This window comes from Triplophysa rosa, linkage group LG19 (genome assembly GCF_024868665.1).
Source record: "Triplophysa rosa linkage group LG19, Trosa_1v2, whole genome shotgun sequence".
NCBI lineage: Eukaryota > Metazoa > Chordata > Actinopteri > Cypriniformes > Nemacheilidae > Triplophysa > Triplophysa rosa.
In genome coordinates this window covers 647,364-674,854 of record NC_079908.1, presented here as the reverse complement: position 1 = coordinate 674,854, position 27,491 = coordinate 647,364, and the positions used below count along the sequence as shown (strand labels likewise).

General features: G+C 42.2%; 1 protein-coding gene across 1 annotated transcript in view; it reads left to right on the top strand.

Annotated features, from left to right (window-relative positions):
• Positions 1-1,000: 1,000 nt before the first annotated feature.
• stk32a (serine/threonine kinase 32A) overlaps positions 1,001-27,491 on the top strand; it is a 60,072-nt gene continuing 33,581 nt past the window's right edge. Inside the window, exons 1-5 of the mRNA XM_057359523.1 lie at positions 1,001-1,261; positions 2,921-3,051; positions 5,270-5,325; positions 6,855-7,006; positions 15,768-15,941. Of these exons, the coding sequence (XP_057215506.1) occupies positions 3,000-3,051; positions 5,270-5,325; positions 6,855-7,006; positions 15,768-15,941 (434 nt within the window). The 5' untranslated portion in view covers positions 1,001-1,261; positions 2,921-2,999. The remainder of the gene's footprint in view (positions 1,262-2,920; positions 3,052-5,269; positions 5,326-6,854; positions 7,007-15,767; positions 15,942-27,491) is intronic.

Sequence of the window (27,491 nt, the reverse complement as noted above, 5' to 3'; positions counted from 1 at the left end):
TGAGGTGACATGTGCAGATGTGTTGTGTTCTTATTGTGCTGTTCTTCAGTCAGGGGTGTCTGGTGCGCGTGTAAACGCTAGTTAAGCTATTAAAGAGCTGTGTGTGCATCTAATCTTGTAAAGTAGCTACTCCACACTGCCAATAGTGAAATGTTGATTGGGCTTGAATCTGAGAGATCCCATTGCTCTCTTACTGACTAAACAGACCTACATCCATTTCATTACAGCCTAATGTGTTCTAGAAAGAAATGTACATAAAAGAACCCCCCATGACCTTGATGTCCTCTTGACTTTCATAAAATAATGACTGTCATATTATGTTCTGTACTGCATGTTCGTTTTGCCATTTGCAAAAAATATATTGTCATTTAAAATATACGTCATTTAAAAATATAAAAACGTGTTAGCCTAGGAAATGCATACGGTTTTCTTTTCTTTTTAAAGCGAACGAATGCATCTGGATGAACTACAGTACGTCATTGAGAACCAGTCATAACAAGACGTACGTGTAGTTTTCCCACACCAGTAGATTTATGTTCAAGTGTTGTCTGGTCATAAAAAGCAGTGCGGACTCTCAAACAAAACCACAAAAGTGCAGATCAGTACACAAAAGCCCATGAAAACCAGTGAATAAATGAGGAACATGTAACTGAGATGCATTTACACACAGACGAGGAACAACATCATCATCATTCTGCTCTCTCTCTCTCCCTTCTCTGCTTTCTCTCATCTCTGTCTTTCCTCTGTGTCTCTGTCTCTCCTCTCTTTCTCTCTCTCTCTCTCTCTCTGCTCTCCTCTCTCTCTCTATGCTCTTCTCTCTCTCTTCTCTCTTCCCTCTCCTCCTCCTCGTCCTCCCTTCTTCCTCTCTCTCTCTCTCTCTTCTCTCTCTCTCTCTCTCCTCTCTCTTCTCCTTTCTGTCTCTCTCTCTCTCTCTCTCTCTCTCTCACACAAAACCGCACATCGCGCACGCACACGCACACGCTAACACACTCACTGATGTGTGATCAGACAGGTGATCGGATGATGCGTGTGTTTGTCTTTATACAGTGCGTTGTATATGTGTGCGCGGCGCGCTCCCGGCCGGCCGCCCGCCCGCGCGTGTCATTGAGTTGAGCTCTGCAAGGTGTCTCGCGCAGCATTGCAGTGCAGAAGTTGTGTGGGATAGTCTTCATTCATTAGCGTCTGTGATCGGGACATTAGTGCTGTGTGGTCGCTTCATTCATCGTGACAGAACACCTGAATCATACGGACATGTAATGCGGTATGTGTTTATGCTTTCTCTGTTATGAACATGTATGTGTAATGTTACAAACATCAGCCACAGGTCTACGGTATACGTGATCTTACACCTGCTACTGTATACAACGAATAATTTCACTGCTGTTTCATTTATAATGTCGTTTTATACTGTAGCTGTATACGGTATGTTATTGTGCAGATACTTCCTGTCATTACAGACAATAACATACTGCTAAAAATATTCATAATACACATGCTTACTGCTGTTTTACATCATTTTACGCGTAAGACGCTGGGGCTAGTTGTACATGACGTAGGCTATATATTATTGTGAATAGGTTAGATTATTTGTGGATAGACTCATTCTCTAAAACTCAGCATAAGTGTTTACAGACATTTTACAACAAACAACCCCAAAGAACGTTTTCACTGTTTCCTCCTTTAACAAGATACACTTCACTGAAGATGTGATGACATTGGGGCATGTTGTCACAGGAGAGGCTATAAAATAAACACTGTTGTCCTGTGAACACAATTGAACCTTTCAGCTGAAACTCATCCTGATTGTGTATTTGACATTTAATGCTTGTGTGGTTTTATTGAGTTAACTCTTGCTAAAATATGATGACAGTAGAGTAAAATCTTTGTTTGGAGGATGACATTTACAAAGTTTATTGTACTTTATTGAATGAGATAGAAAATATATAAAAGTTATACAGTGACTGTATATATAATTATATAATATATAAAAGACATGCAAAGCCTGACTATACTCTTGGATTACAATTCAAATACTTTTGACTTCAAATTGATGTCACGTCACGTATATTCAAGCAGGATCATTTTGTACTATTTTGACAGATACAAAGAGGAAAAAATATATTCCATTCTTTATTACCAACAAGAGCCTTAATATCTTTGTAAAGTACAGTACTGATAGTAATACTGAATAGTTTCCTTACAAATGAAATGATGTCTATTAGGGGTGTGACAAGATCTCACAAGATTTCTTGTTGAGGTGAAAAGCTGTCTGGTGATATCAGCATGATGGAGGTTTATGGTGAAATGAGTATTGAAGATGCCCCGGTCACTTTAAAATCATATTATAATTTATAAAATAGACATAAAATAAACATTCATTAAAACTATTTAGCATTTTGTGATGTTCAGTTGAATAAAATACAATTTTTATCATATCCTCACCACTGAGGATTTCTTAAAAATTGTGTGAAAATCTTGTCTTGGTCTCGTGAACCCAGTCTTGTGTCTCATCTCACCCATGGTGTCTATACATCCAGCTATCAAATGCTCTGTGTGCGTTTTTCCTCCCCTCTATGTGGTACATAGGCTATGTTTATTAAGAAACACTGTGAAAAAAATGTAAACAATAAAATTGAAATCACTGAACTGTAAACAATTTACTGCCATTCTGTGAATATGATGCGATTATTTAAAAATGTAGTTTACTCTAATGACAAGTACTTGATTTTTGGAATGTGATTACGTAATCCAGATGACATGTAATCCGTAACTAGCCAGCTCTGAATACATGAATGTAACATGTAATATAATGTAAAATGACTTGTCAGATGTAAACAAATGAAGGAAAGGTAAAGCTGCTTTGGGAAAAGAAAGTTTACATGATCAGTTCACTTCATCTTTCTCATGTGTTCTGACACAGGTGGATGTAATGAAGAGGTGTGTACCCTCATTAACCAGCACAGGGATGTTTCTTCTTTAAAATCACCTCTTACAACGAGATGGGACTGGGACAATCCAGCAGAACATCAGTCAATGATGAGACGGCAGAGGGTAAGAATTACTAACACACATTCACCAGAGGACATCAACTCAAACAAACACATTCGATTTTATTTACAGCATCTTTTTTCTCCATTTACCCAGCTTTATAACTGTCATGACGGTCTCTTCAACAATGACATAAGCAGTCACAGAAAACAGTCACTCGACAGTGAAAATCATTAAAGGGATACTCCGCCATACAATGAAAATTCTGTCACGAATGACTCACCCTGAAATCGTACGATAACCCTAGGACCCCCGTTCATCTTCGGAACACAAATTAAGGCTGTGTTCACATTTGACTTTTTTGTACAAGAAAAAGTTGACAATGACGCTTTTTTAGTAAAAAAATGCTTGCAGCAATGGTGGTTACAAAAAGCAGCTGGTAATGACTTCGGAGGCAGCGTTTGTGCACGAAGACAGCTCAGAGAAACTCAGACAGGCTTCATAGGCAGCGTAATGGAAGTCTATTTGAATTATAAACAGAGAGCGTCTTTGCAATAACCAATCACATATTCAAAGACTACAATACTAATTTGCAATCAAAAGTGAAAATGAAACTTACATTTATACAAAACTATGCTCCAACCGGCATTTCGGCCGCCATTTTATGTTTTCGAGCTTAATCCAAAGGTTAGCTGTGAAAAAGGTGCTTGACATACGGCGTTTAAAAAAAAAAGTTGATCTTTTTTCAACGTCGAAAGACCCTCTAAGGCTGCAGAAAAAGACGCCGGCGCTGCCGTTTAAAAAAACGCTCAGGGCTTTTTGAAAACACGGTTTACTCCGATTATAATGTAAAACAGATGCTAGCAGCGTGTGAAGTGTGAACACAGCCTAAAACAGTTTTGATGAGGTCTGGGAGTTTTCTGACTCCCCCCATAGACAGCAACGTAATGTCAGTTACAGTGGCTGTCTGTGCTGTCTGCTGTATGACGATAGAGGATTAAATGTGGCTTGTGTTGAGATGAAATGCAAGCGAAACATCTTCAGGCAGCAGTTCTGATGTTGCGGTAGAATATCTCTTAAAGAAGGGAGGTTTATTTAGGACATGCCTTTGACTCCTCTGGAGGTGAGTTTAAAAAGAGTGTCAGTGTTTGCCCAAGAGATCACTTCAGACACATGAGCTGCAGTGTTTTTACAGTCTAACTTTGGGGAAATGTGATAACTGTATATTTTCCATGTCACAACACAACACAACCCTGACCATGACATGACAATCACACAAAGAATAAAGACATTGTTTGGGATTTTTATATTTTATCCATTTTATCTAATTTGTCTCATTTTCAGTAAGGTTAATATGAATGTTGTATTAATACATACGTGATATGCTGTTCAGATCCATATGAATATTAACAGTTAAAAGTCATGTAGTGATGGCGAGAATGACATAAAGTACAGTCAGTGTGTGACTTTGGTGAGACTGTAGGGAATATTCTGTTAGAGATCAAGTGGGAATTGAGAGGAAAACATATTTCTATATCCAGGATTTTCCACAAGTATAATTCCACATTTATTACGCTTGACTTAAAATATAAACACAATTTAACTGCTCGAATCCAAAGCAAAGATTGAATTTAGAAATGCAAAGTGCCATTACAATGTGTACAGAATATTTATGCAACTAGTGTTATTACTGAAGGAGAATCATATATTTAACAACATCACTCAACGTCATAATTCAATGTTATGCCACAACGCTGACTTTATTTGACTTATATTTCATATTTTTTAACTAAATGATGCACTACAAAGAGCACAAATGACTGAATCCCATCTGGAGTTTATTTATAAATAAGTCAATAGAGAGATAGTCAATAGGAGATACAGTATGGGGTATTTTAGATCAGAAGCTGTGTTAGATATGCAGTGTTAATATAGACGGAGGGAGGATGAATCAACTGTTTATCTGTTACGCTGATTCTGCTAATGCTCAACAAACTGAAGATGCTGTCAGCAAACATCAGACAGACTGAGAGATGAGACAGGTTCATTCACAGGTCACAGCACTATACACTATACAACCTCATCATGTGTTCTATCGTCCTCCTCTTTCCTTGGTACTACTAACTCCCTAGTAACCACCCAACAACAGCCAAGCAACTACTCGGAAACACATATTAAGCATCTAGCACTGAGCCAGAAACTCTGTCTAAACACACAAGGTTTTAATGTTAAACATGTGTATGAATGATGATGATGAAGTGTGTTTTCTCTTCATGCACAGTCAACTTTGACCACTTTCAGATCCTGAGGGCCATTGGTAAAGGCAGTTTTGGGAAGGTAAGTTGTACGTATATTCACTGCAAACACATTATTTTCATTTAAAGCTCAAGGAAATCCTCTGTGACTCTTCATTGATCAAGACTTCATTTAGAAGATTCAATGAACAGACTCCAGATTAAATTTGCCACGTCTACCTAAACACAGTTAAATCACACTATATTGAGACTAACAGTGTTTTCAAGCCCACAGTGTTATTAAAGGGGTGCTGCAACGGTGTATCATGCATTCTGACTTCTTTACACTGTTGAACGTGCTGGCTTCTCATGCTTAACATGGTCAACTTGTCAAAAAACGAGTTGAATGTATGACGTAGTATTTCTGTGCTCGATACACTCCCCCAGCATTCGTATAGGTTTCGGAAAGTTTTTTCGGACATTAAAATCCGTTCCATAACAACTTTTCTCCCGGAAAAGCACGCCCATGGCAAGGCGAAAGAAAGAGCCCCACCCACGCATCAACCGACGAGTGAAGAAGACCCGCCTGCCATCAAGATTGGCTGCGCTGTGGGCCTGCGCGCTGCAGCTTGTTACTCTTTCGATAGAGAGAGAAGTTTAGGTGTGTCTGTTCACTGCATTTCAGTGATGATGTTATATAAACGGTGGATATAACGCTGGATTTGGAGATGGTTTGAAACTGATAGATGGTGCGGTCCCAGTGCTAAAAGATGCCGGACATGAACCGCACGCGGGAAGTCAAACAGAGTCATACGTCTGTGTTTTGTTGGCAACCAGCGTGTACTGTACGTGCATAATGTAAACAACACAAACTTATAGTGAATCAACAGTAATGCAGGGATAATGTATTGTGATGATATTGTGTGCTAGTGATTTAGTTCCTCCCCCCGGACACCCCCAGGACGTCGTATTTTTCCGGAAATAACCATACAGCTGTATCTCTCTTTTATAAATGTGATCAAACTAAATACTCTTCGAAGAAACGACCTATGCAATACTACTGTATAGGCACTCAAGATGAATATGAAACTAGCAGAAACTGCGTGTGTTATGGCAGCTTTAACGCATGATTTTCAATAGGTTTCCAACTTCATTGTGAGATTCAAACATTTGTTCACTCATCAGTGCTGACCTTTTGCTACCAAAGGGTACTGAATGTCTTGCTGTCTTCACGTGAACCACATGTAACACGTTCAAGTGGGAAAATAACACGGCAGGAGCATAAACCACACAAAATGTAACAAAAAATAGTTTTCCTGTGGACTTTATAAATAATTCTATTTTATTTACATCTATAAAATGCTCAGACATCTATCCCTTTACAAAACAGACATGAGAATGTTCAGATATGTATACATGTTGAATATAATGATCAAATAAGACCTGTTGAATTGAAATTAATTACCTTTGACAACAGTTAGGGTTTCTAAACTCACAATGTGTCTGTCATGACAGGTTGATTATAAAAGCAGCACAACATGTAAAACATTACTGTAATGAGATGTTTATCTTCGATTTGAATTGATCTGGGAATGAAAATAGTGAGAATGTTTTTGATTTCTTCTTCTATAGGTATGCATTGTTCAGAAGAAGGACACCAAGAAGATGTATGCCATGAAGTACATGAACAAACTGAAGTGTGTCGAACGCAACGAAGTGCGTAATGTTTTCAAAGAGCTACAGATTATGCAGAACCTTGAACATCCTTTCCTGGTGAACTTCTGGTGAGTGACTACTGTAAATAATCTTCTGTACATCTGTTCACTCTCTGTGCTGGATTCAACCGAATGACCTTGAACTGTTTTAACAAGCCAGAACCAGAAAGAAACTAAAGCCCTGCACCGATGACTCAAAACTGACACTCACATGCACTTCTCATAACACTTCATGATGCTGTTTTATTGGGAATGACAGAGGGGATGAGGAGCTGAACTCGGGTCAGCCGGCCGTCACAGTCGTTCTGATGTCTAGTGATTATGAGCACATTGAGAGGAAGCAGACAGAGAGCTGGTCTGTGTGTTCCTGATGAAAGACTTCTTCTTCTGTGTTATCTTCCTTTATGATTTTGTGTTTAAAGATGGAAGCTAGCAGACGATGAGAGGAGAAAACATGGTTATTGGCTGATGGCCTTCTAAAAGTGGTCAAATATTAGTCAATCAAACGGTCTGGCTGATATATATTGGTTCACCAGTATGTGTAGTGTTCTCTCAGATCTTATCAGTGAATAAATCAATATTGATCTTTTTAAACGTAATAATGTCCAAGAGTGGTAAGAGAAAAACACATATGGTGTCTTATAATAATAGTGTGGCTGTATGGGACGATGAATGTGAGCGAGTCAGGTGAATGTTAATGCAGTTGGCAGGAGTTTGAAGTGAATGTTCCCCCGCAGTGCTGCAGATGAGAGGAGGAGGAAAATTCTGCTGCTCCGACACACACTCAAGGTCAAACGGCATACAAACTACTGTTCTCTCTCTCTCTCACATGCACTCACTCACACACATGCACGCACGCACTTTAATATATTATTAAGTCCAATTAAACGAAATAGTTTACAGGTACATAAATATTATAGGTCTGACACGGGACAAGTGAAAACACAGGGAATATGAAGGAAAAGAATCAGAGTAGGAAATGAGTAACCAGCCGGGGATAGAGGAATCAAGAGGCGATCCAGGTGAAAGTGGGGAAATCTAATGAGAAGCTTAACAAGGTAACAAGAGGGGTGGGGTGAGCACGCGGACTCTGAACACGTGGCGAGCTGTCAAAACAGAGTCACATGTCAGACATAACAGAGGCAGAGGACAATAAGGAAAATAACAGGGAGTGCTAGACCCGAGACCTGACAGAAGCCCCCCCCCCCCAGTGGTGCCACCAGCGTCCTAGGAGGGGGCTCACCTAGTCGCCGGTAGAAGTCCATATTCAGAGACGGGTCCAGGATGTCCCGTGACGGTACCCAACTTCTCTCCTCTGCGCCATAACCTTCCCAGTCCACAAGATACTGTACGCCCCTGCTCCGGCGACGGAAGTCCAGTAATCTCCTAACCGTATAGGTAGGAGAGCCATCCACAAGACGAGGGGGAGGAGGGGCGGTTCGGCTGCTGGCCGGATGGAGAGGGGAGGAAACCACAGGCTTGACCCTGGAAACATGAAAGACAGGGTGGACCCGACCCAGGGGAGGGGGAAATCGGAGCCAAACAGCCACCGGATTAACCACCCTGGTGATGTGGTATGGACCAATGAATCTGGGCGCCAGCTTCCGAGAAGGCGCTCGGAGAGGCAAATCCTTGGTAGAGAGCCATACCCACTGACCACACACATAGGTAGGAGGAGAGGACCAGTGACGATCAGCTGCTGCTTTGGTCCATCTTACGGTTCGGGCCAAAACCTCTCTGGCTTTGTTCCAGGTGCGGCGGCATCGACGGACGAAAGCCAGAGCAGACGGGACAGCAGCATCGGGTTCCTGTGATGTAAATAGAGGTGGATTATAACCCAACGAGCAGAAAAAGGGGACATACCTGATGCAGCCGAGGGAAGGGAGTTGTGGGCGTATTCTACCCATGAGAGTTGAGAGCACCAAGAACTAGGGTAGCTAGATGTCAAACAGCGGAGCATTCTAGAAAGATCCTGGTTGGCCCACTCACATTGCCCATTGGTCTGGGGATGAAAATCAGAAGACAGACACGAAGAGGCCCCAATCTGTCTACAGAACTCTTTCCACAACCAGGAAGAAAACTGAGGGTCCCTATCTGAAACCACGTCGATCGGCAAGCCATGGAGCCGGAAATCCACCATCAGTTGAGCAGTTTCCCGGACGGAGGGGAGCTTAGGTAGAGGGATGAAATGAGCCGCCTTGGAGAAGCGGTTCACCACCATGAGAACCACGGTATTACCATTAGAAGAGGGAAGCCCTGTGACGAAATCAAGCATGATGTGCGACCACGGGCGGGAGGTAATGGGCAGGGGACGGAGTAGACCAGCGGGAGGGCGATTGAGCGCAGGTCGGGCAGGCCAACACGAACTATTTGACATCGGCGGCCAGGGATGGCCACCAAAAACGCTGACAGATGGCAGCCAACGTTCCCTTGATTCCTGGATGGCAGACCAGTTTGGATGAGTGACCCCATCGTAGAACCTCAGGATGCAATGCAGCCGGTACTGACAACCGACCCTCTGGACACTCGATTGGCACTTGTGCCCCTCGACCGGCCAGGGCCACTTGTCGCTCGATGCCCCAGGAGAGAGCTCCGACCACCATCCTCTCAGGGAGGATAGCCTCAACTGAGAGCTCTCTCTCTGGGGTCTCGAACTGACAAGAGAGGGCATCAGGTTTGGTATTCTTAGCCCCTGGCCGGTACGAGAGGGTGAAGTTAAATCTGCCAAAGAAGAGTGCCCAGCAGGCCTGACGTGGTCACAATCTCTTGGCCGAACGGATGTACTCTAAATTCTTATGGTCCGTCCAGACCAAGAAAGGCTGCGCTGCTCCTTCCAGCCAATGACGCCACTCACCCAGGGCCAGTCTAACTGCTAACAACTCTCGGTTGCCGATGTCGTAGTTACGTTCAGCAGGGTTGAGGCAGTGGGAGTAAAAGGCGCAAGGGTGCACCTTCCCATCCGTAGGAGATCGCTGTGATAAGATTGAGCCGACCCCGACATCCGATGCATCGACCTCGACAATAAATTGACATGCAGAATCTGGAACAGACAAAACAGGTGCAGAGACAAACCGGGACTTCAATGAATCAAAAGCGACCTGAGCGTCCTTGTTACACCTGAATGTCATCTTGGTGGAGGTCAATGCAGTGAGAGGCGTGGCAATGAGGCCGAAGTTCCTGATGAATCGCCGGTAAAAATTGGCGAAACCCAGGAAGCGCTGGAGGGCCTTGAGAGAGTCGGGGGTGGGCCAGTCGGCGACAGCCTTTATCTTAGCTGGATCTGCCTGGATACTGCTGGACGAGATGATGTGAACAAAGAACGTAACAGACTCGGCATGGAATTAGCACGTCTCCGCCTTGACATAAAGTTGGTTCGCTAGTAGACGCTGAAGGACTCGCCTAACATGCTGGGTGTGGACCTGGAGACAAGGGGAAAATATTAAGATGTCGTCCAGGTACACGAAGACAAACTTATTAATCATGTCACCCAGAACGCTATTGACAAGGTCCTGGAAGACGGCGGGAGCATTGGTAAGCCCAAACAGGAGAACCAAGTATTGGTAGTGTCCCTATGGAGTGTTAAAGGCCGTCTTCCACTCATCACCCTCCCGAATGCGGACAAGATGGTAGGTGTTGCGTAGGTCTAGCTTGGTAAAGACCCGGGCTCCCTGTAAGAGTTCAAAGGCAGAAGACATGAGAGGTAGGGGGTACCTATTCTTAACAGTGATGTCATTCAAAACTCGATAATCAATACAAGGGCAAAGGGAGCCGTCCTTCTTCCAGACAAAGAACCCAGCGCCCGCAGGGGAGAATGAGTGATGAACGAGACCAGCCAAAAGGGATTCTTGAATGTACTTGTCCATGGCCTCTCTTTCAGGACAGGAAATGGAGTACAAGCGACCCCTAGGCGGAGAAGTACCCGGGAGGAGGTCAATGACACAGTCGTATGGGTGATGAGAAGGAAAAGAGGTCACTCGGGCTTTACTGAAGACCGTGCTGAGATCATGGTACTCCACCAGAACGCCAGTCAAGTCTGCGGGTTGCACCTGAAACAGGAGAGGAAGCAAGACCAAGACAAGAAACATGACACGATGGGCTCCAGGTTAGGACAGAACTGGATTGCCAATCCACGTGAGGGTTGTGTTGTACAAGCCATGGATGCCCCAAAACAATTTGGTTTCCAGGGGCATCAAGAATGTATAACACAATATTCTCATGGTGGTTGCCAGAGAGTGTGAGACTTATGTTAGGAGTGACATGAGAAATAGGGGAGAGAGGTCTGTCCCCCAGCGACCTGGCGTCCAAGGGTTTCTCAAGAAGTATGGTGGGAATTCCCCATTCACGGGCTGTGTGGGTGCTGATGAAATTCCCCTCTGCCACAGAGTCTAAAAGAGTGTACCCAGTGTGGTAAGGTGACAAACAGGGAGGTAATCCTCAGTTCTTAATGTTCCTGGCCAGTAAGAATGAGCGCCACCAATTGGCACCGGAGACCAGCGAATGATAAGGGCAGTCCGTGGCGTGGGTTGATAACAAATCCCCACCGAAGGGAAACGTCCCAAACTCAATGTTCACTCAAGGTTAAAATCCAAAAGACAAGGCACCCTTGAAAAGGTGGAATCCACAAGGTTGAAACACTCGTTACGCGGTAAGAATCCACAGGGCAGACAAATACTCCCACAACAGGAATACTTCCTCTCGGCAGCTCAGATGCTTGATGACCAGAACCAAACCGTTTATTCAGATATATAAGAGCAGTTCCTGGCAGGGACTCCAGCACTTATTCCAATTCTAACGTTCATTTCACAGAGGGCTTACTTTATAAACATGAACATTTATCAAGTGAAATATTTCTGTCAAGAATGAACCTCTAATCCTTGTGAAGGTTCACAATAAGGGCATTAGAAACTGGTTGATTCAGATAAGGTGTTTTTAGGTGTTGTAATTATAGTCTGCTGTACCATAAGCACTTTCACATTGGTTTTGATGATCTGCTGTGAACGTTAGTCTTTTTATTGAGAAACTTGACTCAGCTTCACTGGAGAGATGTACTGAAGGTGAATCAATCTCTCACAGAATTCTGCTTGGATGGGAAAGTGGATTCACACCTTACGCTTTCTCAGCATCATGCTGTAATTTGGTCCTTCAGTGACAGCTTCAGCTGAGCAGACATTACACACACACACACACACACACACACACACACACACACACACGCACGCACGCACGCACACACACACACACACACCTGTCAGTCATTGCCACACAGCTCATCCACATCACCTCTCCTGCCTTCTCAACACTCATCTACATGATGTGTTCCAGATCAGGAGAACTGGCAGAAGATGCAATCCTAAAAACACTTTACTTTAAAACCGTTACTGTTACATGCATTTATTATTACAGAGGAAAATTAAATCGAAAGTTAATCCAAGAATGAAAATTTGATCATGAATTACTCACACTGAAGTCATTCCACAACTGTAAGACATCTTCAAAACACAACACAGTTTTGTAGACAACCAAAACAAAACTAATCACAATAAGATAAAGACTTCATTATTTCAGAATATAAGCAGATGGAGCAAAGGCCAACATAGCAAACTAAAAACTCCTCTAACTACAGGTGTCACAGTAAACCTGTATTGTCAATAACAGTGATATAAAACCACGATATTGTGTTAATCCTACACATACAGTATTGTGAACAGTTCAGCACCCGTTTCAAAGTTTGCCTTAAGAGTCACAATGGTTACAAACATTTTCTGCCTCTGTGTTTCCCTGATGAAATAAAAGACAAAATAAACTAAATTAAAGATGAATTTGCATCATTTATTTCTTTAAAAGATATTGCTATAGATACCATGACAATATTGTGTGAATTCTTTCGGCCACGATAAGCATGTAGGAAAATGTGATATTAGGCAAACTAAAATCCACATCATAAATAAAGAATACAAAGCCTTTCCCTTATCTAACAATCCACAAAAAATGTGTTTACTCTTACTATACTTATTAAATGTACAGTAATGTAACACGTATGTAAAGAAAGGTAGAATAAATGTAGAAGTTAAACATTATACAGCAGAATAAAGTTAAGGTGACATTTACAGTGGGAGAATCCACAGAACTCTCAATCATGCGGCTCAAGTTCAAAGTAAACTCGACTCAACAATGGATCCACCAATCCCATCCATCACTTATAGCAACTAAAACACCCCTACACACACAGTACGAGAGAGAGAGAGAGAGAGAGAGAGAGAGAGAGAGAAAACAAGACAGACACACAGAATGTCAAGCTCCAAATTTCAAACATGAAACAGAATTTTATGATTATGAGGACTTAATAAGGGCTTATGTGTTGTTTTGTTTGGTCTCGGTGGATTAGTATTGTGTTTCTGTGGACTGAAGCAAAAATAAATGAGGAACTGCAGCACGTTTTTGACCATCACGCAAAATGAATCAGAGACTTGATATCCATCCAAATGAAAGCCATGCACTTAAACCTCAACATACTGGCAAGTCACAAGTATATTTTTATTAAACTAAGGGTGTTTTTCTGCCAAGCAGAAGGTTTCCAATGCACATTTATTTTAGAAAAATAAAAAGCTGTTTAGCAATTGGCTAGTGTCCATCACTGTGTTATTTGCCTTATCTAATGTTTTTCTATTACATGTCTCAGTTTTACAGATCTGCACTTTTTTAAATTGCTATAAGTGGTACTACGCTCTACTGTACAACACTGTACAGCACAAAAATATGCTGCACTACACTAAAGTATGCTACACTATACAACAATACACTGCCCTATTCTAGACTATGCTATGCTATGCTATATTACGCTACGCAACACTATACTATACTATAGTGTACTGTACTGTACTATGCTATGCTATGCTGTACTTTACTATACCATGGTATGCTATACTTTACTATGCTATACTGTACTGTACTATGCTATGCAACACTGTGCTGTACTATACTATACTATGCTATATTGTACTGTACTGTACTGTACTATGCTATGCTATGCTAAAATATGCTATGCTATACTGTGCTGTGCTGTACGATTCTATGCTATACTGTGCTGTACTATGCTATGCTATACGGTGCTGTGCTGTATTATACTATACTATGCTATACTGTACTGTAATGTACTGTTCTCTGCTATGCTATGCTAAAATATGCTATGCTATACTGTGCTGTGCTGTACTATTCTATGCTATACTGTGCTGTACTATACTATGCTATACTGTACTGTAATGTACTGTTCTCTGCTATGCTATGTCTCCCTATGTATAATACCTAATTTTACTCATCAGACCCACTCTGAATGTTGGTTAGTGTGTTAATAACCTTCCTAGTTAACACACCAACCAGCTGATGATTTGAATCAGGTGTTCTACATAGGGAGACATCTAAAACATTCTGGAAGGGGGTTGGGAATCACTGCTATACTATACAGTAATGTGCAACATTATTAACTGTCATTATTTACTATCTTTTTTATTCTGTGAAACAAAAATGTATATAATATTCATTTATATTCACAATGATAAAATGGTCAGAAAAGCACCATAAACTGGATCAGTTCAACTTCCTAAGCCACAATATTTAGGCCTATACATGGTTTCATCGGACGCATGCACTGGCCCAAAGTTAACTTCTGGTCTGTGTTTGGTTCTATTGTAACAATTTATTTCATATTTAATTTGTATTAATATTCCTATTTTATCGTATATTAATTGTATTAAATTAAATTAAAACTATTCAACAGTTATAGATTCTTTGCGGAGGTCTATCGGAAGTTAAGTTCGGGCCACATAACGTTTGTTTACATTGTTGCCGCTGAAACCGTCTATAAAAACAGAGTCAGACTGCCGTTATATTTACAATAATACAGCTTTTACCCTACGAACTCCTGTAACCAGACGATTGAGTCCATCATTTCAACTCATGAATATGAACAAATAGTACAAACTGTCAATAACATCACCCATCCCCATCATCTGTTCTTCAGAAATTCTCACTTTGTGTTCTCTAAGCAACATTTATTTAGAACACCAAGAAATGTTTATAACAGAATCTCATGTCATTTTTTCATGTAATGAAACTGAAAGGGTCATTTTGATAGAAATGGAAACGGAAGGCCATGTCAACAGAGAGTGAGTATGTAAAATCAATTCTGCTTTGCTATATGCCTTTTTAAAATGTGCGTCTGCTGATGTAGACCTCTTGAGAACATCATCAGTGATTGATGGACGAGCAAGTGCAGACCACTGCATACACACCCCAGAAAACATCTCCAATACTTTCATTCAGCTCACGCTCTCCGTTTTAGCAGACTTGAGATTAAGTTTGCCTTATCTTATTTAGAAGGTTAAATAATAATCTAACAGTCTTTTCAGACGTGTTATAATTCACAAAACATACGAAGGCTTAAAGTAGCTCCTAACTTGTGTCAGTAGGCTGGCCTATCAGTGAGCGTGCTGACATCATTCATAGCAGAAAAGTCAACTTTTCTCTTAGTTTCAGATTCTTTCTTTTCTTCAGTAAAGGTTGCTCTCAGCAGCTGTGTGAATAGGAAAACTTTCACTGCGTTACTTACTGCCCAGCACTGATCCACATGGTCCGCGGCTCACCGGATGTCATGTCATTTCTCTCTCTAAAACACTTGACGTGAAAAATCAAGCTTATCAACAAAACCACTGTGACGTTAAGAGTCGAAGCTCTTGACTACGTCTGCGTGTCTTTAGTCAGTGTTATTGTCCGACTGGATATTTGCATTGAAAGAGACACAGAAGTGATGAAATCTTCGATGTGTTTACGGCAGGTACTCGTTTCAGGATGAAGAAGACATGTTCATGGTGGTTGATCTTCTGTTGGGTGGAGATCTGCGGTATCACCTGCAACAGAACGTGCACTTCACAGAGAACACAGTCAGACACTACGTGTGTGAAATCTCCCTCGCTCTGCACTACTTGCGCAACAAACGCATCATCCACAGGTAAATCCTTCTCTCATCATAAGAGAAATAATGGCTGTTGAACATCCTTCCATCTACACACATTACTCCCATGTGTTTTTTTGTCTTTTGTAGTGGAGGCTAGTGCATGTCTTCCAAAAGAAATGACATGAACAGTTTGCACACAGTCTAACGGTACAACCAGTCAAATATAAGCTCAATATCAGCACATTACAACATAGTGTTCAAGAATATTAGTGTCACAGCTGCCACTACAGACAGGGAGCGTTCCAACACAACTAACACTCATTCAAAATACAAGTAAACAGGAGAATAACAACAGAGACTAGACCCAGAACAAGGACAAGCAGGAGTGAATATGTGCAGTTCTGATGATGAAGGTGATTGCAGATGAGGAACAGGTGAGGGAGTGTGGAGGATCATGGGAGATGTAGTCCTTGGGTCAAGGAGGGAGGGAAACATGGAGAAACAGACTGGGAACGTGACAATTAAAGAGTGAGTTAAACAAATGATATAAAACAGTATAGTGCAGTGTAACATACAGTACAGTATTAACACACTTGCCAATGAAATAAAGTTTAAATCAGAATCCAGATGAAGTGTGAATGATGTGATAGCCTCTGACAGTATTAATGTAATGCATTCGATGAGTTCTTCAAGGACAGTTATGTGTCTCTGTGGAAGTTCTTATAGACCTGTAAACAGTTTTACCATTTCAACCAATAGTATCCAGCTGCGTTTCTGAACAGCGGTCACAGAATGAGGGGGCAGAGCTTTCGTTCTTAGACGAAGTCACGCCACCTAGAGTCTTGGAGTGTGATTTGCTATCGTTACACACGAAAACGACATATTCTTAAATAATGCTGCTTTTCAGGTCTTACATGTGTGAGTTATAATAATACATTAAGTATGGTACAAAAAGCCATTTAAAACATCAATCTTATTGTATAATGAATGTGTTTCATTGTATTAGCTTATTGTGTTCCTGTTGATGGTGTTAGAAATAATGATTCAAACTTGAGGGCATTTTGTATGATTGTATTAGTTTTATTGTTTTATGGTACAATAAATTTTAGGGTAATTCCTGCAACAGTTGGTACATTGCTGCAACTCAGGTAAAGAATTACCTCACTGAATCGTTGGACGTCTCTACAAGAGATAAATGCAAAACACAATTACTTTGTATATCAGCAGTGACAAATGCGATTAAAAACCTCGACGATAAGTAAAATCAACTCACAAACAATGCATATAACAAAGGGAAGTGGAATAAACTATTTATGGGTAGTTGATAGACTAAAATGCTAATTTTTTAAATAACTATGAGTAACTATAAAGATAAATCTGCCATATGCTATTATATACAATAAATAAAGCCATTATTAAAACAATGCAATGTTAACATCTTGTTTTCTAAATTTTGCTTTGTCACACCATAGGACGCATGTACGATTAATCAGCCAACTACCCTTATATTTCTTAAAATAAAGGTAATGCCCAAATACAAAATGTGCTCCGAAAAGTAATCGAACCGTCTACAGAAAAAAATGTTCTGTAAAATAAAACATGGCAACAACTTTAAGCTTCAGTAAGTTGATACAGTCATGCACAAATTCAAAATTTAACAAAAAACGTCATATACAATCGTTATTTAATACAAAATTCAAAAGACATTGCACAAAACTCACCATTTTCTCCGCCATGCTTGTCGTCAATAACTCCGTCATCACTTCCGTTCTGTAGTCGTGGTCCTGAAACTGCGGTTCTGAAAATGTTGCTGCGGTTCTGCAGCTGGACATGTCTCATTTCAACTGACATACGTCAAGAATACGACTGCATACAAACTGAGTGCACTCAGAAAAGCACTGTATGTGTTAATTCAGGACATAAAAAACAATCTGCGCAGAGGTTATATGTTAGTTATATATTGTAATGATATTTGCTTGTTCATGACACCTTTTTAAAGTTCCCCTGTGGTCAAAATCAAGTTATGTTTACACTGCCAGTCAAATGTTTATGATCGCTTGGAAAAAAATGTTTCTCAAGATCTTAGAAATCTATTAATATTAATGAAGGTGTGTGTTTCAATGTTTGAAATCACTTTTGTAGACAAAAATATAATTGTGCCAACATATTAATTTATTGGATTAGGAAACCACATTTTTATTTTTTAATGGATTATTTGGACCGCATAATAAATAAAAAGCAGTCAATAAGAGGCCAGCATAGATGGAAATTCCTTCAATACTGTATATAAAGTTTCATAGGTTGAGATCTCAAGAAGCTGGATGATAAAATGGCAATTGTACGATTCCAGTTAAAGGGTGGCTACTTTAAAGATGCTCAAATATAACATAGAGTTCATTTATTTTGGATGCTTTTAGTCACAACATCATTTGTGTTATTTCATGGTTGTGATGGGTGTAAACTGTGGCAAAATATGAATAAAGAGTGATACTAAACTTTTTAACGGTAGTGTATATGTATTTAGAGTATATGCTTTATGATAAACTGTGGCAGGGTAAGAGACACTACGGACACAAGATGGCTGATGTAAGCAACCCCGGAGGGGAATTTTATTAACACACGTGCCAAACAATGTGATAGTGAAGTCCCGGGGGTGCTCCAGTGAAAAAGTCTCAGCCAGTCCGTGCTCATGCTTCCAAGTAGGGCTCAGTCACTAGTGTCAGGATCTGTGAGAAGAGAACAGGAATGGTTAGTCTCTCGGGAGTGCAATGCTCCCCGATTGTGGTGTGTGTGAGGCTTATATGCCCGGCAGCTAATCGATTCCAGGTGTGTGTGATTAGCTGCCCGGCCAATTCCCAGGTGACGCTGATCCTGGACCTTTACCCCCGTCACACTCCCCCCCCAAGCGTCGACCTGGTGTCCCGGTGGCTACTGTGGGTTCCTAGGGGCGCTAGCAGGGGTGGGAGGGAAGTGTAGCCTGACAGACCTGCCCAGCCACACCACATCCGAGACAGGCCGTCCGTGTTGCCGTTTGAGGCCCCAGCACGATGTTGCACCGTGAAGTGGAAGTCCTGGAGCGCGAGGAACCACCGCGTCACCCGGGCGTTGGTGTCTTTCGCGCGGGCCATCCACTGCAGGGGTGCGTGGTCTGTGATAAGCGTGAAGCTTCGGCCCAGCAGGTAGTAGCGCAGCCCCAGGACTGCCCACTTTACGGCCAGGGCCTCTTTCTCCACGGCGGCGTAGCGGGTCTCGGCAGGGGATAGCTTACGGCTTATGTATGTGACTGGATGATCCTCCCCTTCCAGGACCTGCGATAGGACGGCCCCCAGCCCCGTAAAGGAGGCGTCCGTCTGTAGAATGAACTGACAGCTGAAGTCCGGGGCGTACAGGACTGGGGATGAGGTGAGGGCTCGCTTCAGGTCCCGGAATGCGGCCTTTGTCTTGGCCGTCCAGACCAGGGTCTCAGGTTGTCCCTTCTTCGTCAGGTCTGTCAGGGGGCTGGCTATCGAAGAGAAGTGTGGAATGAAGCAACGGTAGTAGCCCGCCAACCCCAGAAATGCACGTACCTGGGTCTTGGTCGTCGGCCGGGCCGCCGATCTTACAGCCTCCACTTTCTTCTCTTGCGGCCTGATGAGTCCCCGGCCGATCTGATACCCCAGGTACTTGGCTTCGGAAAGACCCAGGTGGCACTTCTTAGGGTTGGCTGTGAGTCCAGCCCGTCGAACACCCTCAGGAGCCGTTCGAGGTGTGCTTCCCAGCTTTCTGCATGGATTACCACATCGTCAATGTAGGCTGCGGCATATTGCTGGTGGGGCCAGAGTATAATGTTCATCATTCTTTGGAATGTCGCGGGGGCTCCGTGTAGGCCAAACGGTAGGACTCGGTACTGCCAGTGACCGTTGGGGGTGCTGAAGGCGGTCTTCTCCTTGGCGTCAGCTGCTAGAGGTACTTGCCAATAACCTTTGGTGAGGTCTAGTGTCGAAATGTACCGAGCCCTACCGAGGCGGTCGAGCAGCTCGTCCACCCGCGGCATGGGGTAGCCATCAAACGAAGTGACCTCATTTAGCTTGCGGTAGTCATTACAGAACCGGAGGGTGCCGTCTTGCTTTCCACTTCTTGAGTAGGTTGATGTANTAGCCATCAAACGAAGTGACCTCATTTAGCTTGCGGTAGTCATTACAGAACCGGAGGGTGCCGTCTTGCTTTCCACTTCTTGAGTAGGTTGATGTGAAATACCTTTTCCTCCTTCCTTCGTCCCGGCTGACGGAGTCGGTATGTGACCGGCCCTACCCTCTCCACGTCGGTGTAAGGCCCTTGCCAGGATGCCAGGAACTTCGATGTGGAAGTGGGCACGAGGACAAGTACCCGATCCCCGGGTTGGAATTCTCTGGCCTGGGCGGGCCAGTCATACGACCTCTGTTGGGCGCGCTGGGCCTCCGCCAGGTGTTGTCGCACCAGAGGCATCACCTGGTCGATCCTCTCACGCATCTCACGGACGTGTTCGATCACCGTCCGGTGCGGTGCAGGCTGCTGCTCCCACGCTTCTCGGGCGATATCCAGTAGTCCCCGTGGCTGCCGCCCAAACAGCAGTTCAAACGGGGTGAATCCTGTGGATGCCTGGGGAACTTCCCGAATTCCGAAGAAGACGTAGGGCAGCAGGAGGTCCCAGTCGCGCCCGTCTTCCATCACCACTCGGCGGAGCATCCATTTCAGGGTCTGGTTGAACCGTTCGACCAGCCGGTCGGTCTGAGGATGGTACACCGACGTGCGGAGCTGCTGGATCCGGAAGAGCTGACAGAGGTCGCTCATCAGCAGGGACATGAAAGGAGTGCCCTGGTCAGTCAGGATCTCAGCGGGGATACCCACCCGGCTGAACATCAGGAATAACTCCTTGGCGATGTTTTTGGCTGTTGCTTTCTGGAGTGGGATGGCTTCGGGGTATCTCGTCGCATAATCCACGATGACCAGGATGTGTTCATGACCTCGGGCAGACTTCGGCAATGGCCCTACCAGGTCCATGCCGATCCGGCCAAAGGGTACCTCGATGATGGGCATCGGAATCAGCGGGCTGGGGGGTGGGTGCCGAGGCGATTTCCGCTGGCATGTAGGACAACTCTGGCAAAAACCCTTGACGTCCCTGTCGATCCCTGGCCAGTGGAACCTGTCTCGGATCCATTGCAACGTGTTCTGAGCTCCCAGGTGGCCGGCCATTAGATGGGAGTGGGCTAGCTCGAGCACAGCTTCCGTCTTGGTCCTCTGCACCACTAAGAGATGTTTAACCTCCCCCCGCCGCTCCGCGACACAGTAGAGCAGGCCGTTCTTGACCACGAAGTGGGGTAGAGGGTGAGGCGCGGGGAGTCGATCTTTCCTCAGTCACTAGTGTCAGGATCTGTGAGAAGAGAACAGGAATGGTTAGTCTCTCGGGAGTGCAATGCTCCCCGATTGTGGTGTGTGTGAGGCTTATATGCCCGGCAGCTAATCGATTCCAGGTGTGTGTGATTAGCTGCCGGGCCATTTCCCAGGTGACACTGATCCTGGACCTGTACCCCCGTCACATAAACCATGAACAAAATCATCATTTTAAACCAGCTTCATAACCCTGTAACCAATCACAGCAACACATTTGACTGCATGGATGAACTTTTTGAGCCATAGATATGTAAGGATGGTGCATAAACTCAACACTGAAATGATCACCGCACTGCTGTTTCAACACAAGCACGCACTACTCACATGTGCATTGTAAATGCTCTCTAACCTGTTAACATCAATGTAAAACATGTGCTCACTTGTGCATTGACAAACTGGCTTTAACAGCGTCTGGAACTGTTCAATGTGGTATCTACCTATGTATATACAGTATATCCATGGTCTGAGCTGGTGCCAATGAGTGGAGGTGGGGACTACTGTCATTTGCATATTCATATCTATGGTCCGAGCCAGTGCCATCCACTTGTTAAGCCTGACATCAGGCACCACCATATATGGAAGGTCATATACTGTTTCCAGGTCCAAACGCTCTATCAGATTCCATAGGCAAACAAGAAAACATGCTAATACAACCTGATGGTTTGGTGCAAAACACAATACTAACCTTTGTCTCCATGATGAAATCCCAGATGTCCACACAGCGGTTCATTTGAACAATTTATTAAAATATTGATTAAGGAGATTCCATGAGACTGAGGTGTACACCATGAGTTTTTAAAAGTTTAGAGTAAAGGTGTGATAAACAGCTGTTTATATAGCACCCTCATTTGAAATGAGTCGAGGCCTGGACCTGGAAACATTATTCCTTACGTCACAATTTAACTAGCAGATTGAGTGGGGAGGTGGGGGCTAATTTGCATATTCATGAATCCACAAATACTAAATAAGGTAAGGAGTTATTTTAAGTTATAAAGAAATTATTATTACAGGAGAAAAACGTCTCCAAATACTAATTTAATGCTAAAAGATGAGTTTTAAGGGATAAAATGATCGAATGCAGTGGGACTTTCAACTATTGTTGAAAGATTATCTCAGTTCTCTCTGTCATGGTTCTGCCCCATCTTGTCTTGCTTTTCTTGATCTAGTGGCAGAACCATGACAGAACCTCTTGTTTCATGTGGAGAGGGGCATTTTGGCACTGATTACCTTCCATACTCTCCAGGTCTCGTCATTGTTCCTGCCCTCTTGTTCCCTTGTTAGTGCTCATTATTAGTTCATGCCCCGCACCTGTTACCTCTTGATTTGATCCCTTATTTAATGCCCCTTTGTTCTCTGTCCTGTGCTGGTTCACTGTTATCTGTCACTTGGTTCATGTGGGTGAGTTCTTGTCTTTGTAGTGTAGTGTAGTGTAGTGTAGTGTAGTGTAGTGTAGTGTAGTGTAGTGTAGTGTAGTGTAGTGTAGTCTTTGGTAATATATGGTAAATGTTATTTTTTAGTCATGTCTAGTTTAGTGTAGTTAGTCTTTGTTCCTGTGATACCTTTGTTCTATTGTTTTACTCCCTCGTGGGTTTTTGTTTTGTCTTTTTCTTATTTATTATTAAAGTCCATGTTAAACCCTTACCCGCTATCTGCGTTTGGGTCCTCTGTCCTTGTGTCTCACCTCCTCGATCATGACATCTCTCTACTTTAAACGCTACGCCCTCGAGGATAAAATTGCCATTTAATAATGCTCTCAAATCCAACTTACAAGTCTTTGCTCCCCTAAAAACACATCATGTCTCATTTGTACGGTCGGCCCCTTGGTATAATGATGATCTGCGCTCCGAGAAGGTTGAATGCTGGAAATTGGAGCGAAAGTGGTGTTGTACTGGCTTAAGCGTGTTTTACCAAGCTTGGAGAGACCGCTTGGCACATTATAGAGTGGCTATTGACATTGCAAGATCGTCATTTTATTCATATAATCAAAATAATCCTAGAAGGCTATTCCACACAATTAACAGTTTACTCAATGTAGATGCCTCCAGCTCCTTTGACTGCATCTGATCAGTTGTGTAATGATTTTCTTCAGTTTTTGTGTCCACAAACTTACATGCAGTTCTTCTGAGTCTGCTGTTTCAACTGTTAATTCATTAACCTTCTCCGGTAGGCCATTTTCTAAATTTAATCCAGTACAATCTGAGTCACTCTGCAGGCAAGTCTCTCGAATGAAAGCGTCAACCTGCATACTCGACCGTCTGCCCTGTAGTCTCTTTAAATCATGCTTTGATTATTTTTGTCCTTCAGTGCTTGCTATAATAAATTATTCTTTGTCAACTGGTGTTGTGCCTGTAGCACTTAAAACTGCTGCTGTCACTCCCATTTAAAAAAAAGCAAAGCACTGATGTGAACTCTCTTTCTAACTATCGGCCAATCTCGAGTCTTCCTTTTCTGGCTAAACTCTTAGAGGGTGTAGTTGCGGCCCAATTGAACAACCACCTAATAGAAAATAATCTATTTGAGCCCCATCAATCTGGGTTCCGGAAATTGCACAGTACCGAGACTGCGTTGGTCAAAGTTACTAACGATTTACTAATAGCATCTGATTCTGGCTCTCTATCCCTTCTCATTCTCTTGGATCTTAGCTCAGCTTTTGATACCATTGACCATGTAGTGCTACTTAATCGCCTTGAATCTGTATTTGGTTTGTCAGAGACAGTTCTGGACTGGTTCAGGTCTTATCTTAATGACTGCATGCAATTTGTGCGTATGGGTGGCTATAGATCCAAGGTCGGTCCCTTAAATACTGGTGTTCCACAGGGGTCAGTTTTGGGTCCCTTACTTTTCAGCATGTATATTTATCCAATTGGTGAATTACTAAGATCTCTCAATCTTAATTATCATTTTTATGCTGATGACATACAGATTTATATTCATTCAAGATCAAGCCAAAATGTGGACACTGTGCATCTCTCTAAGCGTGTTACTATGATCAAGAACTGGATGTCTGACAATTTTCTGTCTCTAAACAGCTCCAAAACCAAAATTATGCTAATCGGCTCTGCCCATCAGCTGCGCAATGCCGGCCCTATGACATTGTCTATTGATGGTGTTGCTTTGGAGTTTCAAAGCAAACTAAATAATCTTGCAGTCATCTTTGATGCTTCGTTAACATTTGAGCCTTTTATTCAGAACTCGGTTAAGACATCCTTTTTCCACCTGAGAAATATTACTCGTTTACGTCCTTTGTTGTCCTTCTCAGTTGCTGAAAGGTTGATAAATTGTTTTGTTTTCTCATGTATTGTTTATTGTAATGCACTTCTTGCTGGAGTATCTAAAACCTCGATTAGCAAAACTCAATACCTGTCTGATCTTTTAATTCCTTACAAACCATGTCGAAATCTACGTTGTTCTCAGTATGGTCTTTTAGATGTTCCCAAGACCCCCTCCATGGGTGATAGAGCATTTTCTGCTTATGCTCCTAAAATCTGGAATGCTCTCCCGATAAACATCAGGGAGGCAAACTCACTAGCCACTTTCAAATCTCTTCTTAAAACATTTTATTTCAGGACTGCTTTTACTTGACTGGAACTTTTGTTTTGTTTTATACAGTATTTTATTGTGCTGTGCTTTAAGAAAGAAACTTTTAATGGCGCTATATAAAATAAATGTATTATTATTATTATGTTGGCCGATAACTGCAAATGAACACAATATCCACCACATTATGACATTTTCACATACAATTTATTGCTCGCTCGTATACTGTATGTCAGGTAAAATCTGTATGTTTTTTAAAATCCAGTATGTCAGACAGACATCTCATCTCATCACAGATGACAGTGTTATTGGATTGAGGAAGTTTTAGTTTATCAGCTGTCTGAGACACATCACCGCTGCTATTGAGCTGACAGAGCTCATGTGTACTGGCTTATATATCTGTACTCTTTCCTCAAATATAAATCATGTCAATGGATTGTAGTACAGCAGTACTGTATGTCATAAGAAAACAATAACATGCTTGAGAGCATTTCCATCCCTAAAACAAGATGTCCCGTGAGACGATCGCCTCTGTCTGAGATGAAGATGTTTTTCTGCTTCAAGCTGTTTGAATTATTAACACAAGAGTGCTGCTCAATGAAGAAGATCTTTAGACAGTGAACGTGTAGGAGCACAAACCACACAAACATGTAACCCACTGTAAACACTAACAGCCTGACACTAACAGGAAAATATTACTCAACTTTTCATGTGTGTTATCTTCAGGTATAAGAAGACTTTAAAGACTCATCTCTGTAACCTCATCTGTACAGTCCGTGTGTTGTGTTTGTTCTTGACGATATGTCACATCTCATTTTAGTCTTTGGATAAGTGTGTGGTTTCTCTCAGGAATGACAGCTCCTTCAGCTTGTCTCTTCTTATTACAAATGAGGATTCTTTAAACTTTCACTGTGATTGAAGGTCTGTGGGCTTTAACCATCTCCATAAACAGCAAGATCTGTCTGATTGCCATACAACACAATCAATCGGGTTTTTCCTCCAATCATAACATTGTATTACAATACATCACTCTCTGGAATGCTTGATTCTGATTGGTCAGCCGTGAGTTAATTGGAAACAGGATTTCCTCACCAAATGTCTTCATTTGATACAAATGAGATTTTGAATCAATATTTTGTGTCCAATCATTTACTGATGGTGTTAAAGTAGTTGTGTAATAAAAGAGAAAGTGCTGATGGGAAAGAGCTGGTTGTTGGCTGTTCAGTATCCTCTATATCGTCGCTGTCGGGCGGAAACCTCCTATCTCCAAATTTGGTCAATTTCATATTTTTTCACAAATCGATGCTATTGGTCAGTCCCCATGTGGGGTCTGTTATTTTTACAAATTATTAACCAATCTAAAGTGTTGAAAATAGCTTGAGAGCAAATCTCTTAACTCCATTGGACACTTCAACTGTCTGTGAAGTCTCGTAACTCCACCTCTTCTTCACTCCGCGGGAGCTTCTCGGCATTACGTCTCCTGATTGAAAGTTTTTTTAGACAATAATGAGTGAAAATAGTTAGGTTAGATACATTTGAGTAGGTCTGTTTTGTTAAAAATCGATAGCTGTAATGCTTCGGTGCAGAAGGAAGCCCGTGAGCCACGAAGGTAAGTTTGCGAGCAGATTCAGCTAATTTCCGCTTATTAGACAGCCTAGTCAGCTCATCGTTTTTTGTATTACATCACTTATAGTTCTTAAACCTTTAAAATAGAGTTTAGGAAGATGTATGTAACCACAGTCGTTAGCTTTGGTTAACTATTGAAGCCTTTTCTCTTGTCAAGAGGCTCAACACGACCGCCGACTTTTGCGTGCAGATTAATTTCCGCCTATATTAGACAGCCTGTTTAACGTTTTATTTTGGTATTGCATCACTCATAGCTCTAACGTTTAAAATAGAGTTTAGGAAGATGTATGTAACCACAATAATTAGCTTTCATTAGCTCTTAAAGCCTCGTCTCTTGTCAAAAGGCTCAACGCGACCGCAGACTTTGATGAACACTGCTGGCAGCAGCGACGTCTGTGTCCGTACCGTTCTTATCAATGACAGCGTAATCTCGTATCTCCCTGCTCCCAAGTTATAAACCTTGTATCTCCGATTAAACATGGTTTTGGGGAAATGTTAATGTTGGTACACAACAGTATATGATAGCAATATAAGGTATAATACCAACTTTAACGATACAATGTTTAATAACTCAAAAAATATGCAGTTTTTTTAATTTCCTGAAAAATAATGGTTTTGGAGATGCGAGGATTCCGCCCGACAGCTACGATATAAGAGATGAAGTCCTGCCTTACATTTTGTTCAATTCTTCCATTTCTGAATGTTCCTGATGGGTTCAGAGGGGTCAGTTCCTTCATGTGTTGAAAGAGTCTGATCACTGAAACTGAAGAGAATCTTCATCTGCTGGAGTGGAGTGGACTTGATCTGATGATCTTGACAATCTGATGTTTTTCCTTTATACACCAGCAGAAGTGTGACATGAAGAACTCACTCCTTGTGCTTTATTTTCCTTTATTCCTTTGAAATACGTATATCACATGTTCTGGTTGTTGGGTTGAATATAAACCATTAATTAACCCAGCAGTTGGGTTTGTCCATTTTTGACCCAATTCTGGGATGAAGTAACCCAACATTTTTTGGGGAAAAAAAGCT